Source organism: Penaeus monodon, chromosome 9 (genome assembly GCF_015228065.2).
Source record: "Penaeus monodon isolate SGIC_2016 chromosome 9, NSTDA_Pmon_1, whole genome shotgun sequence".
Classification (NCBI taxonomy): Eukaryota; Metazoa; Arthropoda; class Malacostraca; order Decapoda; family Penaeidae; genus Penaeus; species Penaeus monodon.
In genome coordinates, this window is record NC_051394.1 from 34350185 (window position 1) to 34363490 (window position 13306).

At 42.8% G+C, this 13306-nt stretch overlaps 1 protein-coding gene across 1 annotated transcript in view; it reads left to right on the plus strand.

Moving 5' to 3' along the window:
* LOC119577093 (facilitated trehalose transporter Tret1-like) overlaps positions 1-5284 on the plus strand; it is a 37427-nt gene extending 32143 nt beyond the window's left edge. The window contains exons 3-7 of the mRNA XM_037924776.1: positions 1849-1999; positions 2098-2260; positions 2488-3204; positions 4307-4424; positions 4748-5284. Coding sequence (XP_037780704.1) covers positions 1849-1999; positions 2098-2260; positions 2488-3204; positions 4307-4424; positions 4748-4930 — 1332 coding nt within the window. The 3' untranslated portion in view covers positions 4931-5284. The remainder of the gene's footprint in view (positions 1-1848; positions 2000-2097; positions 2261-2487; positions 3205-4306; positions 4425-4747) is intronic.
* The last annotated feature ends 8022 nt before the right edge of the window (positions 5285-13306 follow it).

The window sequence follows — 13306 nt, forward strand, 5'->3', positions numbered from 1 at the left end:
TGTGAGTGCCCACAGGTATGGTCAGGTGCTGAAAGGGATGTCGGATATCAATGGGGGAGCCACCAGGCTCCACAGTCGGCTATGAACTGGACAGTCTTTATGTTGCTGCTGCTGTTGTCTTGTTCTGCTGGAGGACTGGGGAATGCTGATCTCGGTTCGGTTTCTGCAGCTTAAGTACACGGGCGTTGTGTAAGCATGTAGGGAACGAGGGGAGCCCGATGTCCAATGAGCATGAACATGGTTGTGGACGTAAAGTGACCCAGTCTGGGAAACTATGCCAAACTTCAGGTTGCGGGTCGTGCTGCTACAGGTACTCCCCCTCCAGAGAGTGAGCAAAGCGAGCACGCGAAATACCATGACGTGTCACTCCGTGGGTCACCAGTATAATAGATGATTGGTTGGTCATCTAGAATTTTGGACTGGTGTCTTATCTCTCTGGGGAGTGTTTGTTGTGGGTGTGAGTGCCACAGGTATGGCTGGGTGCTGGAGGTGAAGTCGGAGATCAACAGGGAGTCGACAGGCTGCTCATTCGGCTAAGGACTGGACAGTCCTTGTGTTGCTGCTGCTGTTGTTGTGTTCTGCTGAAGGATCAGGGAATGCTGATCTCGGTTTGGATTCTACGGGTTATGTACATGAGCGCTGTGTACGCACCCAGAAAACGAGGGGAGCCCGATGTCCAATGAGCGTGGACATGGCTGTGGACCTGATGTGTCCCAACCTGGGAAACTATGCTGAACTTCAGGTTACGGGGTTGTGCTGCTACACCTGCTTCTGTCGGTGGTGCATCTGGCGCCAATGGAGACACATTTTCCTTCTGGAGTTGTGGAAATTCTGCCTCATGGTTAAGGCGAAGGAGGATTTTCACAGGGAAGGGCTGCCCGTTGTGTTCTTTCTGTGTTCTGCCTTTGGGAGGTACAGCAGATGCACAATGCAGATTAATCATTATTTATCCTCGACACATTTCCCTATGTTTGACATCAATGTTACCTTTTTTTAACTTCTTCAGTTTCCCACAAGATCTCATTCTATTCCAAGAGCTGTTATGTGTGCAATAATCTCTTCATCCTCACAATACACAAGCCTGATTTTCAGTTTAGTTCCATTTCGAGTGAATTTGGTTTTATTGAAAGGGGTATACTTTCAGGGATTGGGCTACCTCACTGTTTTTGTCTTTAAGGGTCTATCGATTTGGCCAGTCACCAGATTTCCTTTTGCTCGATATGGTTTTTGTCACCAATAACGCTGAATCCACATCTCAATAGCTCTCATACACCGCTTTCACCAAGTATCACTCTCCGCCCCCATAATTGTTGTATGACAACATTCATACACCAGTTGACTACATATATGTAAGGTTTGTGAAACCTGGCTGTCTTAGTAATAAATTCATTCAAGGAGAGGGTACGAAGTCACTGCCAAAAAGATGTCCAATTGCTGTGACTTTTGACCCAAGAGTGTCAAAAGGAACTGCGAGATCGAGGGAGGACGGAGAATGGTCGCAGGTTGGGCAATATAGACAGGGGACTTCTTACATTGATAACATATGTTCCTCTCATTAATTATAGATTTTGATTCAGAAATAGACGTCTATAAAAGAAAGAAATACAGTCCAATTGCCATATCATTTTGTATTTTGGTTATAAATAAATATAGATATCAAATACTTTTCAGCCTGACTTTTGTATTGTTCTTTCGTCTTCATTTCCTTTACTCTCTTTTTGGCTCTAGTTTTCCTTACTGGCATCATTACCCTCCCCTTTCACATGCCCTGAACGCTTTCATTCCCTCTCCTTCCCTGCTCTTATCGCCCAGTCACCTTCACCTCCCTTGCCTTTACTCTCTCCTCAGTTCGGGCTGGTGTGCCTCGCAACCAGCGGACACTTCGCCTTGGGTGCCACGCTGCCCTGGCCCTCGCCGGCACTCTCCAGCATGGCGGAGGACAACTCCACGCTGATGGGCACTGAGATCGCCCTCACCCCGGCGCAGATGGACATGACAGGTGAGAGGGAAACAGGGAAAAGATTAACAATAAAAAAAAAGGAAACGAGTTTAAAAAGAAAGTGTTGGATGTGACACAGAGAACCTTAACGCTTGCAGGCAGCCTTGTGTCGCTCGGGTCCCTGGCAGGGGCGTGGGCGGCTGGATGGATGGTGAGCGTGCTAGGAAGAAGGCGGTCGCTGCAGGTGATCTCGGCGCCCTACCTTGTGGGCTGGCTGTGCAACGCCCTGTCGCCCAACGCGCCCGTCCTGCTCACCGCCAGGTGGGTGCGCCTCCCACGCGGACTCTCTCTTTCTCTCTGTCTGTTTGTCTGTGTGTGTGTGAGTCGCTCTTTCTATCCGCATTTTTCCTTATTTCTCCATTACTATGTGTTTCTTTCTCCTATTTCATATTTTTTCTTCTTTCATCTCTCGTTCACTTTCCTGTTTCATCCACCTCCCTTCCTCCAGCGCCGCTCCCCCGTCACCCCCCTCCTTTTCTCCCCGTCAGGTTCGTGTTGGGTCTTGCCTGCGGCGCCACCACGGTCGCAGCCTCTTCGTACATCATGGAGCTCGCGGACGTGAGTGTACGGGGCATGATGTCCACGATGCCAACGCTGGGCATCGTGCTGGGAAGCCTATACACTGTATGGATGGGCTACGTGTTCCCGTGGCACTACTTAGCCCTGGTGTGTGCGGTGCCTCCCGCCTTGCTCCTGGTGGTCACGTTCGTCCTTCCCGACTCCCCGTCCTTCCTGGTGGTGCGAGGCCGCCGTCAGACCGCAATGGTCATCCTGAAGGGGTTGAGGGGCGAATACGCTGACGTGGAGGCCGAAGTCCTTGAGCTAGAGCGACGCAACGCCTCCTCGTCCTCTTCGAAGGGCTCCGCAGGCTGGAAGGACATCCTCAAGGCCGACGTCCTGAAGAGGATCGGCGTCATGGTGATGCTATTCTTGTTCCAGCAGATGTGCGGTAACTACGTGTTCATGATCCAGACGGCCAGGGTCCTGGCAGCGGCCGGAGCGCCGTGGGACCCCGACGCGGCAACTGTGGTGGTGGCTGGTGTGCGGGTAGCCGGGACGGTGGTCGCCTTCTTCCTGCTGGACCGCGTGGGCCGGCGCCATTGCCTAGGGGCCTCGCACGCCATCAACGCCTCCGCGCTCGTTGTGCTCGGGGTCTACGTGCACCTCCGCGAAAATGCGGCGCCGGACGATGACACTTACGTCAGGTGGGTCACAGAGAGGGAGAGATGGAGAGAGAGAGAGGGAGAGAGAGAGGGAGAGAGAGAGGGAGAGAGAGGAGAGGGAGAGGAGGAGGAGGAGAGAGAGGGAGTGGGAGAGAGAGGAGAGAGGGAGAGGAGAGAGAGGGAGAGGAGAGAGAGAGAGAGAGGAGAGAGAGAGAGAGAGGAGAGAGAGAGAGGGAGAGAGAGAGAGAGAGAGAAGGAGAGAGAGAGAGAGAGGAGAGAGAAAGAAGAGGGAGAGGAGAAGAGAAGAGAGAGAGAGAGAGAGAGGGAGAGGAGGAGGAGAGAGGAGGGGGGGGGAGTGAGGAGGAGGGAGAGAGAGAGGAGAGGGAGAGAGAGAGAGAGAGAGAGAGAGAGAGAGAGAGAGAGAGAGAGAGGAGAGAGAGAGAGAGAGATGGGGGTGGGGGATGGCCAGTGTCTAGAACCTTGAGCTTGGTTTTAAAGATCCGAAACACTGCTGTCAGGAGTTATGGTGGATTTTAAAGCCAAAGAAATATTTAGAATTTACATATGGCACATTTAAATGAAACGCACCGGCAAGAAGATTTTTCCGATTTTGTCTAGTAGGTGTCCTGTCATTACCATAATTACTCCTTTGAAATTCCAGGGTAGATTTGCTTCAATTCCTATGAAAACTGGCCCGAAAACCAAGGTATTCAAAAGACATCTATAACAAACTAAGATTCTTTCTCTAACTGGTTGGTGTCACATCAGGTGGCGGCGCGAAGGCGGTTCCTTCCTGGCAGCGTGGCAGTTAGATTCTTATACTTGTATTTTTGTATTGCACAGCACATCAATGCTACCATTCCTATATCTTTTATCTGCTCCTTATGCCAGTAATGGCCTGAGGTCGGGGGCTAAAAAAGAGAATTTCAGTTGTGGAGGTGTATTTGCAAGAAATATCAACAATTACATGAATACAATATGAATCTGCTGGGGGATGATTATAGCACGGGCATGTACTCTAACCTGTTTAAATTACTTTTGTTTTTACTGTCTTTTTATATACTTAGTCATGTCGCTGTCCACCAATAGCCAATTTTGCCATCGTTATATCAAAGTAATTTCCTCACTTTATTTCCATTTGCAGGCTGAACTGGGTGCCTCTTCTGTGCGTGGTGGTGATCATGTTCATCCTGAATGTGGGCGCTCATCCTGTGCCTTTCATCCTTGCTACTGAGTACTTTCCCACCAACATCAGAGCTCAGGTATGTTGCTACTGTGCTTATCATTACCATTGCTCTTAGAGAGAACGTTAGTAAGAGAGCGAGGACGAGAGATTTAGATTTAGATTTTAGAGTTAGAAAAGAGAGAGGGAGAGAGGGAGATAGGTAGACAGAGAGAAGGAGAAAGGAAGGTAGAGAGGGAGTGGAGAGAGAGATAGAAAGGGAGAGGGAGATAGAAATAAAAGAGAGAGATAGAGAGAGAGAGAGAGAGGAAGGAGAGAAAGAAGTGAGGACGAGGAAAAGTGAGTCAGAAATAGATTTTCTTACCTCTGCTTCACCGCCCTCTCCTCCTCCACCTGTTTCAGGCGTCGTCCATCTGCTTCTCGTCGGGAACCGCCTTCGCCTTCCTCGCCCTGCAGCTGTACACGCCGATGCAGACGACGCTAACGCAGGCAGGCCTCTACTGGTTCTACGCCTCCGTCAGCGCCCTCAGTGTCGCCTTTACGTTCGCCTTTGTCCACGAGACGAAGGGTCGGGCCGTCGGCTGAGGCGCCGCCGGAGAAAACGCATTTGTTGTTTGTTTGCTTGAGAGGAAGTGCCTGGTGCAGAGCGCAACGTTGGGCGTCTGAGAGACAATGTGGAGTCAGAGGACCGAGAGTCGCGTTTCCTCGTCTGCGGGGCAGTCTCCTGCGGCTGCCACGGCGTGCCTCGGCTCTCACATTGTCCTTCACTGCCCGCCAATAGTGTAAAAATAAAGACATTGTATACACACAGTTAGAAACGCTCCCACCCATTCACACATAACATACATGACACACACACATATTTATATGTAGGTGTACACACACGCACGCACGCACACACACACGCACACACACACACACACACACACACACACACACACACACACACACACACACACACACACACACACACACACACACACACACACACACACAATATATATATATATATGTGTGTGTGTGTGTGTGTGTGTGTGTGTGTGTGTGTGTGTGTGTGTGTGTGTGTGTGTGTGTGTGTGTGTGCGTGTGTGAGTGAGTGAGTCTGTGTTTGTGTGTGTGTGTGTTTGTATGCATATGTGCATATATATACATATATGTGTATATATACATATATAGACATCATATATATATATATATATATATATATATATATATATATATATATATATATATATATATATAAATTATATATATATATATATATATATAAAATATATATATATATATATATATATATATAGATAGATAGATAGATAGATAGATAGATAGACAGATACATACATACATACATATATACAGGCATATATATATATGTATATATATATATATATATATATATATATATATATTATATATATATAAAAACACACACACACACACACACACACACACACACACACACACACACACACATATATATTATATATATATATATATAATATATATATATATATATATAATATATATATATATATATATATAGTTATGTGTACATTTGCACAATGATTGTGGTATGCGTTTTTTTATTGTAGAATTTATATGTGTACAAATTCATGTACTTTAAAATAAAGATAATAAATAAGACTTATATAATCTGACAATAATTTTTTGACGTTATAGATAAAATTGATTATATATCAACTGAAAGAATCTCAATGTATCTGAACTAAAAATGATTTTCGACCATAACAGATATCGAATGGGAATTAGGTACCCCTCTGTTTTTTGGTATTAAGGCGCTCAGTGAAAATATGTTAACAAATATATTATTTTTGTAGAATGTTTCAACAAAATATAAGAAAAAGATGTCACTATCTTTATTTCAACTAGTCATTCAACTAAGAAATGACCAGTCTTCAAACTTAAGTAGATCTTTGGTTGTTGACCGCTACTTCAGCTCTATCGGAGTGTTACGCCCTTTCCTCACCCTCTGTGGCCTTCTTCACAGTCCTTTCTGTGGACATTTCACTTCACCTGTCAGTCCTTTATCGTACAGTTCGAACACTATAGTAATAATGATAATAATAATGGTGATGATGATGATGATGATGATGATGATGATGATGATGATGATGATGATGATGATGATGATGATGATGATGATAATGATAATGATGATGATGATGATGATAATGATAATGAATGATGATGATGATGATAATGATGAATGATGATGATGATGATAATGATAATGATGATGATAATGATGATGATGATGATGATAATAATGATGATGATGATGATGATGATGATGATGATGATGATATGATAATGATAATGATGATGATGATGATGATGATGATGATGATGATGATGATGATGATAATGATGGTAGCAACAGTAATAATGACAACGTGAAGTGACAACTGATGACTAGCTGAAGAGCAGATAGAAAAAATGAGGCAATTATTAGGTAAATTTAACATCGTCCGCAAGAGAGCCATGGTTTGCTTCATTCCATGTCTAGAAGTAATATACAAGCTTCTATGGCAAGTGAAAAAAATCTGGACATTCTGGTTTCCCGGCGCCACCGATTAACTGATATTTGCTGTGACGAAAGAAATACAAACCATCCTTTCCCCATGTTTGTTTATTAAGTTGAATATGAATATACTGATGAAACTCAATATCTGTTTCACATATTCATAAGGAAATTTGAATATTTACATATTCATTATGTTAGTATTTGGTAGATCGCCGTTTTCAATTTTCACATCTTCGTTCAACGTTCATAATTCATTTTAGACATACATACCGACGAAAAGAACGGCCGTGACTGCAATCAGCTTCTTTCTTTCTCATTTCATTTCGAAGACGCGCTTGTCTTGGAGATTATGTATGGTGTTCACAAAGTGTACGGTGTACCTCTCGTATCTATCATTTCACCCATCGGCACCTTCGCCTATAACTGGGCTTTCTTTCGTTCAAGCCTCAACAATGAACAAGCACACGATTTCCAACACAGAGAATTTCGTGAATGAGATCAAATATCTGGGAGTTGAGGACAACACAATGTTTATTTACTTATTTATTTATTGAAAAGAAAAGAAAAAAAAAAATCTGCCACGTCAACATCTAAGGTCATTAGCGGCGTATTGAAAATATAGCGAAGCCGCCAGGATTTTTTCTTCTTTTTTTAGAAGGCGATGTTTGTGGCGAAAATGAGTTAACGATTAGGACAAGTAGATAGGCAGGATTGTTCCCCTACATCAGTCCTCAGTCTCCGCCTCCTAAACACCCCAACGAGCGAGAAGTTGGGCGCAGAGTTCTAGAAAGGATAATTTTGAACAGGCTCAGGTACAGGTTACAAGGTAAATTATCTCACAGACTGTACGACTTTCTATCGGGACGTAGTACACAACATTGCTTTGCAGAGTACTTTTCACACTCTGATCCAGGGAAGCACACTTTTTTTTTTTTTTCTTTTAACCTTAAGTCAGCTTTTGACATTGTAAACAGAGAAGTTATCCTAGAACAATTAGTAAGCTTTGGCATCCGGGGTAAGATATTGAGTTGGATTAGAATGTATCGTGTTCAGGGGAGTGAGCAGTTCCACTTCACAATCTTTTGAACTTGGGATGCCACAGGGAGGAATTCTCAGCCCTATGCTGTTCAGTGTCCTCATGCACAAGCTGGTGGCAGATATCCCACTTGGGGATGGTGAATCCATTATATGCCATGCTAATGACATGTGTGTCAGAGTATCATCACAAGAGATGATGCAAATAATTTTCGACAAACAACAAAGGCAAATGAGTGTGGATTAGTCATCTCTGCTGAGAAAACAATAGCTCTGAACCCATGTATCATACCCCCACCCACTTTTGGCATAGGTGACCAGGAGCTTGACATATGTCATAAGTATAATTATCTGATCCTTTCTCTAAAGAAGAGATTATGGGAGACATTGAAACCGTTGAAAGTTCTTGTCGGAAGCTCGCTAGATTGTTTTACTTGGCTTTTATAAGGTCAGTTGTAGACTACCATGCAGTGTAAGGAACAAGATATAAATAGCTTGGAGGTAGTGCAAAATGAAGCTATGGGGATTATCCTCGGGCCCCGAGAACAGCAAGGATAGTGAACGTGAGATCAGAACTAAGCTTACCATCCATTTCTCATAGAATTATAATATTTATTCCACCATATTTGGGGTCAAAGCTCTAAGGGAACCCTCGTATCTCTCAGATTTCCAAAAACGACTGCAACATAAAATCACGCAAGTAGACGTGACAAATCACACACGCGCGCGCCCTCTGATACACAAAATCTCCATGAACATTACAAAACTCAATGTTTCAATTAGTAAAATACCAAAAGGTCGATCCATTCCACCATGGAAAAATTCAGCATTGATCGTGCACCTTACTTGTTTACAAAAAAAAAAAAAAAAAAAAAAAAAAAAAAAAAAAAATCTATGGGCGATGATGTATATGAGCGTTATGCTGAGTGATCCGTATAGTCTGGATACAAAGCTGCTTGTGCTTGCACAGTACAAAAATGGCTTACTACAACATCAAGTTGATATGAAAGTACACAACTGGGTCAGCACTACATGTGTAGGTATACTCTTAATGTCCTGGGGCTCCGGAGTAGTTTTCTATAACTCTCAATGTGCTCTTCGGACATTATTTTTTTTTCAAAGCAGGTGGCGATGAGGAAATTGTGAGTTGCATTAAGTGTAACGTAACTTGTGCAATAGAGCGCAATGTCAACATTCAGTTGGTATCTCATGTTGGCATACACAAGCACGACCACGTAGACAAATTGGCGAAGCCTGCAGTAAAGATACTGTGAACATAGATCTTGCTAGGATTGCATTTATATTGAAAAGTTCTCATAAGGAAGAACTAGTAGATCTGACGAACGCTCAAAGGCCTGAAAGCTGTACCATAAGGCACTACGATCAGTATTGAGATAGCAAGCCTTGCTACGGGTGACACCGAAGTCAAATCAGACAATGTGACATGGTTATTGCCAGAATACGTTTAGGTTACAGAATGTACTGGCAACTGCACGGTGCAAGAAGCAGATGAATCTAGATGTAGACTGTGTAACGAAGAAAACAAGCGAACGTTTGAACACTATATCTCGTAATGTCATGTGCTACAGCCTTTCAGACCACCTAACATGAGGTATAAAGAACTATTGAATATTTAATTTCATCTGATACATTGGAAGATATACTCGCACTATATCCGAAAATTACTATGTAATAACTACCGTAAACAAATAACAGTGTTATGTGAACAACGTGGCAAAAGCACAGTACAGACTAATGTACTATGTCAGACATATGTAAAACTGTAATCATGATTGCCCACGCCTGAGCAGATAGCCAGGGTGGTAAATAAACTTACTTAACATGGGGGAGGGTGCAAATCCGGTAAATTGTTGGGTTTAATGCTGAGTCTATTTAGAAATGCACTCCTTATGGAAACTACTCAAATCATTAATAACACAATTTTGGAAAAAAAAGGACAAAAAAAAAAAAGAAAAAAAAAATGCCTTGGGTTCTTCCAGTGGTCCTAGCTAACAGATCTTGTGCTATCAAGAAAAGATCTGGCTGTTACGCTGTCTTCCTGAACTAAAACTCTTACAGTAAGCACCTTTTTCATTTGCTTCCGATGTGTTAGTGTTAGAATGATAGCCCCTCTGATGATGATGATTGTGGTAATAGTAACAATAATGATAATGACTGTATAAACAGTAAATTTACAGTGGCAGTGATAAGGATAACAATAAGATGAAACAAGACCAAAAAAAAACAATGATAGTCATGATCATGACAATGGCTTAATATGACTAGAGCGATGTCCGTATGCTTGGTCCCCCTGTCGTGGTTCTGACTAGTTGATGTTTCTTCATCAGTCATGTACTGCGTGCTGCCGATGGTACTAGTTTAAGTCTTCCTAGGTTATAACCTGGGTGTTACATGAACAAATATGAATCATATATTTGGGAATAATTACAGATATCAGTTGAATCTCTTTCAGGTATTATTTTAAAAAATGTATGTATATCCTACATTTATTGTTAATTATTGTTATTATTATTATAAGTTATATATATATATATATATACATATATATATATATATATATATACAAATATGTATATATATATATATATATGTATGTATATATATATATATATATATATATATATATATATATATATATATATATATATATATATATATATATTGTTACGCCGACCGCCTCGTCTCTCTGCTACCAACACAAGACAGGCTAGGCAGACGGCGTGCTATCCACAGGGTCGTGAACACTGAACAGCTCCAAGAGGCACTGAGCACCGCAGCGTCCCAGAACACCAGGAGGGGAAACGCCAAGTGGCGAGGCAGGGCACGAAATAAACACAAAATGACAGTCTTTCCTTTATTTGCACAAGTTATTTACCCGTACACTTTTCTATAGGCTCAATACAGGGGGAAACCAGCATGTCACACTGCACGATACAGCTTATAACAGGGCAACACAAAGTTTATCAGGTCACAAGGGCACACACAGGTCTTCACAGGAGCAGCACCCAACTGCGTCTCTCCTAGCTTGTTCCTCCGCTCCTCTGCTCGCAGCCAGTTGCATCACGTTTGCCCAGGTCCCTTCATGTTAACATATGCCCAGGTCATCCTTTTCCTGGTAACACATGTTTCACACAGAGACAAAGACCCACTGGCGTAGCAATATATAATATATATATATATATATATATATATATATATATATATATATATATATATATATTGTATGGTGACATTCATAAATAAATGTCTCTTTCCGCTTTACTCTATATTCAATTATTACTGTTTTGAATATTCTGTTCATTTTCTTCTGCATTAGGAATTAACTAATCTCTAGGCAATGTCATATTCGCGTATGACAAGGTCTTCGTAGACCGTGTCTGTTTCTAGTCGTGTAATAAAATTACAAGAGTACTGTATACCACAGTGGTCGGAAATATGTAAAATAAATAAATAAATGGATACATGCACACACACACACACACACACACACACACACACACACACACACACACATATATATATATATATATATATATATATATATATATATATATATATATATATATATACATATACACACAACAATGCATTGAAAGCTGTGGTAGGTTCTTTTAATGATTGCCTGCTAAGAAGGGACAAGGAACAGTTCATCAGGGGTCGTGCTGAGGAGGTTGAAGGCTAATTCCTAGTAAATGACCTTCATCCTGCCTACCAAGCCCTGAGAAAACTGAACTCCAAGCCCTTTTTGCAAATGACTGCAGTCTGCTCAGTAGATGGGCTGAGTATTTTGAGTAGCTGTATCAGGTAGGTGATGAAGCAGAAAGGATTACATCGAAAATAGTTGTAGGACTGTGTTGCAATTCTTGATTGTGCAGTGATCCAGAAATGAGGAACTGTACATGTTGATTGATATCAGATCATAGAGCAAAACGATTCTAATGTCTAATGGTCTGCCCCAAAATCCTGGATCTTGATCTTGCTTCAGGAGACCTCTAGGCCCAAGGGCTTCGCCACATTACTGAATGCATCAAGAGCCGACACTAGAGATTTCAGAGACTCAGATAGGTATATGGTCAGAACCACAGTATTTGGCACTCTGGTTAGTCTGGACCCAAGTGGTGTCACAATCCCTGTGCCGGACCCATCCATCAGCGAGGAACCTCCTACCCTATCTGAGGTTAGGGAGACAATCTCTAAGCTGAAGGGTGGGAAAGCTGCAGGCATATGATATCCCTACTAAACTTAAGGCTGGGGGTGAACCTGTGGCATGGGGCTTGTAAACAGTCTTGGCTGCCATCTGACTGGTTCCATTCTCCTGGACTTGCTGGGGGGCATGCTCATCGCTGGGATACCCACATTCTTATGAAACGTATCTGTGACCACCTACTGAGGCACCAGAAATCTAAGCAGTCTGGATTCATTCCTGGCAAGTCCACAAAGACAGTATGCTATTCAAATCATTGTGGAATGCAGTCATGAGTATGATCGTGGGCTGCTTGCAGCTTACATCGACTAAAAGTGTTTGACGGTTGCAGCAGCATGACCCTGCAACCTGAAGTTCAGCATAGTTTCCTAGGTTCCTAGGTCAGCATTCCCTGATCCTCCAGCAGAATATGACAACAACAGCAGCAGCACAAGAACTGCCTAGTCCTTAACTAACTGGGGAGCCTGCTGACTCCCCCGTTGATCTCCACTTCACCTTCAGCGCTCAGCTATACCTGTAGGCACTCATACCCACAACAATCACTCCAGAAAGAGATATAGACCAGTCCAAATAGTAGATGCCAAACCACCATCTACTATACTGTGCATTTCGAATCACTAAGGGAGATCCTGAAACTTAGAGGAATCCCGATTCAGGTTATTAAAGCAAGCCTATATACTGGTACTGAAAGTGCTGTAAAGTGTGGTGGGGGCCAGTCGAGCTTCTTCCCTGTTAACTCGGGAGTGAGGCAAGGCTGTGCCTTTGTACTAACCCTTTTCAACACTTGAATGGACTGATTAATGGGTAGAGTTACTAATCAAAGTCACTGGAGCAATAATGGGCAATATTAAGGTCCCAGTCCCTGACTTTGCTAATGATGTTGCTATCCTATCTGTGTTTCTGGAATCTCTGGTGGCGGCCTTTGGTGCATTTGGCAATGAGACAAAGCCCCTGGGCCCAGAGGTTACTTGGACCAAGATCCAGGAACTGTTCAGTCGATGCATGCTTATGGTGAGGACATTGAAGTCACAGAGAGCTTTAAACACCTTGGTAGTGCAGTCCATGTTTCTGGGCTGTCAGACCAAGAAGTCAGTAGATGGATTGGTCTGGCAGCAGGAGCTATGAACTCGATCAACAAGAGCATTTGGATATGTCG